The 1,976-nt window shown below is 41.5% G+C and overlaps 1 protein-coding gene across 1 annotated transcript in view; it reads left to right on the top strand.

Moving 5' to 3' along the window:
- Prdm8 (PR domain containing 8) overlaps positions 1-268 on the top strand; it is a 3,447-nt gene extending 3,179 nt beyond the window's left edge. Inside the window, exon 4 of the mRNA XM_013020103.1 lies at positions 5-268. Coding sequence (XP_012875557.1) covers positions 5-268 — 264 coding nt within the window. The remainder of the gene's footprint in view (positions 1-4) is intronic.
- Positions 269-1,976: the final 1,708 nt, after the last annotated feature.

A 1,976-nucleotide genomic window follows, 5' to 3' on the forward strand; every position in this document is an offset into this window, starting at 1 on the left:
GCAGCTGCAGCTGCCCTCGGCGCTCACGCTGCTGCCGCCTTCCTTCACCTCGCTGTGTCTGCCCGCGCAGAACTGGTGCGCCAAGTGCAACGCCTCCTTCCGCATGACCTCCGACCTGGTGTACCACATGAGATCGCACCACAAAAAGGAGTACGCCATGGAGCCCTTGGTGAAGCGGCGGCGGGAGGAGAAACTCAAGTGCCCCATTTGCAACGAGTCCTTCAGGGAGCGCCACCACCTCTCCAGGCACATGACCTCGCACAATTGACCCGGAAAGGATCCCCACCCCCCCCCCCCCCCCTCCTCGCCCACCTCCCTTCGTCCTCCAGGCTTTCCTGGCGCTCACACAACACACACCACCTGCTGCAGGAACAAACAACGCGAGGACACCCCCCCCCCATCATCCATCGCTTCCTTGTGACTGGACAAATTCCTGCACACAGACACACCCTCCCAGGGACCTTCTCATTCAGATGTTTACCCGGGACACACACACATACACACCACACACCTCAGCCAGGAAGTTGGATTTCTGATTGGGTGGGTTGTTTGAGGGGCGTTTTCCTTTGAATGCACGCATTTTCACTTTCCCCCCAAAAAAAAACAAAGGTACATTTTTAAAAATGTCATATATTGCAACATATTGATGCATTTGTCATACGTTTCTACTTAAATTATTAAGCACTTAACGGTTTAGATGTAATAATTCTATGTAAGGGGAAATTTTATTTTAGATATAAAGTCACGGAGGAGGGGGAGATGCTTTCTGCATTTCTCGACGACAGCTTGTGTTCTTATAAAAATGAGCAAAACGAATAAAAAGGGTGGGGGTGGCCATTCAGTTTTAAGTTTCCAGGGGAAAGTGCATGTATCATGAAGTGATTATGGACTTCAGTGGAGAATGTCATCAATATGTAAATATGTATTTCCTTTTAATATAAAGTGAAATTTTGTGCCAGTGACATGGAGTCTGAATAGTTATGTGTTTCTTTTATCCCTGGAAAGATTTATTAAACTTTATAGTTTATCCAGGTATGTTGGATGCTTTCACAATAAATGACTATTTTCTTCAAAATAATTACTTGTAAAGCTTTTAACATTTGTTTTTGGAGTTAAGTGCTATTCTTTGAGTGAACATTTATTTTTTTGTGTGAGAAGAGGGGGCAAGATAGTAGGAAAAAGAACCCCCATTTACGTACTTACTATACTCTAATTTTCAGTCTAAAAGTTTTATCATCTGGAAAATCTTTATCGGAAACTGTCGATCTTCATTATTTCATTTTTGAATAAGAAAACAATAATAGAGGGGTCCATTTTGATGACTGTGTAAGATGCATACAGTACATTTCCTCTGTGGTATTCCCAGACGCTATCAGTGTTTGGTGATTACATTATACCGCCTTCAAATATATTTAGTCTTCACCTCTCAGTATCTTTTCCTTTCCCCCTCCCGTTTTATATCTTTTATATCACTTATCATTATCATCATCATTTTAGGTCTAGATACCACAAACAAAGTAAAACATGTGACACTTTACTTTTGAGCTTGGTTTATACCATTCAACATGATGATCATCCACTTGTCCATGAATGACATAATTTCATTTTATTTATTAATACCCCATGAGGTATTTGCATATATATGTATATGTCATTTTTAAAAAATCAATTCATTGGTTATTGGCCACCTCTGATGATTCCTCACAGTTTGGCTCTTTCTTATGAACAGGGCTGCACAGCATTGAGTATGTAGGTATTTCACTTGCATGATTTATATTCCTTCAGATTATATATGCCCAAGTATGTACGCTCAAGTGGTATGGTGGGAGCATAAATCAGAGACACCTGCCACGTAACTTGTCACTAGGATGTCAGTATTATTTTCAGCAGCAGGATACTTCCCATCTCTACAAATGTCCAGAGATAAATGATTTTCAGGTCTGCATCTGGGAGAACAGGTGAAAAAGACCACTTTA

The sequence above is a fragment of the Dipodomys ordii genome, unplaced genomic scaffold (genome assembly GCF_000151885.1).
Source record: "Dipodomys ordii isolate 6190 unplaced genomic scaffold, Dord_2.0 Scaffold49, whole genome shotgun sequence".
NCBI lineage: Eukaryota > Metazoa > Chordata > Mammalia > Rodentia > Heteromyidae > Dipodomys > Dipodomys ordii.